The sequence below is a fragment of the Olea europaea genome, unplaced genomic scaffold (assembly GCF_002742605.1).
Source record: "Olea europaea var. sylvestris unplaced genomic scaffold, O_europaea_v1 scaffold2930, whole genome shotgun sequence".
Taxonomy (NCBI): domain Eukaryota; kingdom Viridiplantae; phylum Streptophyta; class Magnoliopsida; order Lamiales; family Oleaceae; genus Olea; species Olea europaea.
Genome location: NW_019247891.1, coordinates 4,397 through 6,077, shown reverse-complemented (window position 1 = coordinate 6,077; position 1,681 = coordinate 4,397). Strand labels below are relative to the sequence as shown.

The 1,681-nt window shown below is 41.0% G+C and overlaps 1 protein-coding gene across 1 annotated transcript; it reads right to left on the bottom strand.

The window, feature by feature from the left end:
* LOC111384520 lies at positions 1 to 1,115 on the bottom strand. Its single transcript, XM_023008804.1, has 3 exons — positions 1,035 to 1,115; positions 735 to 971; positions 1 to 180 (listed from the first exon to the last, which is right to left on the bottom strand). The coding sequence occupies exons 1-3, from the start codon at positions 1,113 to 1,115 to the stop codon at positions 1 to 3; spliced, it is 498 nt and encodes a 165-aa protein (XP_022864572.1).
* Positions 1,116 to 1,681: the final 566 nt, after the last annotated feature.

Genomic DNA, 1,681 nt, shown 5'->3' with positions numbered 1-1,681 from the left:
TTACCGCACTTCACATAGTCCAATCTTCTGCTTCTTAAGCTTATTATGCTCCCTATTTAGAAAACGATCACAAGTTAATACTGCCGACACAAAATCACCAACATCAAAGAGCACCTGACGATGGTGACTATCTACTTGAGCCTTATACTTGAAATTATTCTCCTGAATGGACAACTTCATCTGTTCATGGATACCCCGAAGACGTTCTGCCATCTTATCAGCCTTGTGATTCAAACGACCCACACGTGGGATAGGGGATAAGTCAAGTACTCCGGATGGGTTTCAACCATAGACAACCTCAAATGGACTTAATCTTGTGGTTCTATTCTTCGATCGGTTATAGGAAAATTCTGCTTGAGGCAATGCTAAATCTCACTACTTCGGTTTAGTCCATGCCAAACTTCTCAAAAGATTTCCCAAACTCCGATTTACCACCTCTGTCTGACCATCTGTTTGGGAGTGGTAGGCGCTGCTAAAATTTAACTTCGTTCCCAACTTTTCCAACAAGCTCCTCTAGAAATGACTCATGAACTTGGTGTCACGATCAGAAGTGATTTACTGGTGAACACCATGTAAACGCACAATTTTCCTGAAATAAAGATAAGCAATCAGAGTAGCATCCATCATCTTCCGGCAAGCCACAAAATGAACCATCTTTGAAAACATGTCACAACAAGAATGGAATCTATCGCCCATTGTGTACGAGGTAAGCCCAATATAAAATACATGCTCACATCAAGCCAAGAGGCCTCAGGTACAGGTAATGGCGTATATAGTCTAGCATTAGTAAGAGGTCCTTTGGACTTCTGACATACATAACACCGTTCCACATAATGCGCCACGTCATTGCTCAATTTGGGCCAATAATAATCAAAAGAGACTAATGCCAATATCTTATCTCGTCCAAAATGTCCCTCGTTATGAAGTTCACTAATGATCTGCTGCCTTAGTGAATACTTTGGAATGCACAACTGCAATCCACAAAATAGATAACCATCATACAAAACAAAATCATGTCGGTGATTATCATTTACCTCCTTAATTATCTTCCCGAAGGAAGGATTTGCAGCATACATATTAGGAAATGCTTCAAATCTGACAACTCTGGTGCTCATGGTGGTGAGGAGTAATGTACGATGGCTCAATGCGTTTGCTACCCAATTCAAACTCCCTGCTTGATGCCTTTGTGTAAATGTAAACTCCTACAAGTACGCTACCCATTTTGCATATCGCCTACTCAGCTTGTGCTGATCATGATATACTTCAAGCCCTCATGATCAATAACAAGGATGAACTCCCTCTGTACCAAGTAATGACGCCAATGCTTATAAGTCTAAACTATGACATAGAACTCCAGATCATAGATGGAATAATTTTTCTTCGATCCTGACAGCTTCTCACTAAAAAGGCTATTGGATGCCCCTCTTGACTCAGAAAACCACCAATGCCAACTCCAGATGCATTACAGTTTACTTCGAACACCTTTTCAAAATCCGGAAGTGCCAAGACTGGGGCTTCTGTCATCTTCTGTTTAACTAATGGAAAGCTGGCCTCTATTTCTTCGGCCTACTAAAAATCACGCCCTTTAAGGTACTCTGTGATAAGAGCAATCAGAGTGCTAAAATTTCTAATGAACTGACGGTAGAAGGATGTCAATCCATGGAAACTTCTGACATTGTGC

Coding starts and splice junctions, on each gene's coding strand:
- LOC111384520 (XM_023008804.1), bottom strand. CDS start 1,115: ATGAGCACCAGAGTTGTCAGATTTGAAGCATTTCCTAATATGTATGCT. Junction 972..1,034: donor TCGGGAAGATAATTAAGGAG/GTAAATGATAAT, acceptor TGTGGATTGCAG/TTGTGCATTCCAAAGTATTC. Junction 181..734: donor CTGAGGCCTCTTGGCTTGAT/GTGAGCATGTAT, acceptor ATCCATGAACAG/ATGAAGTTGTCCATTCAGGA.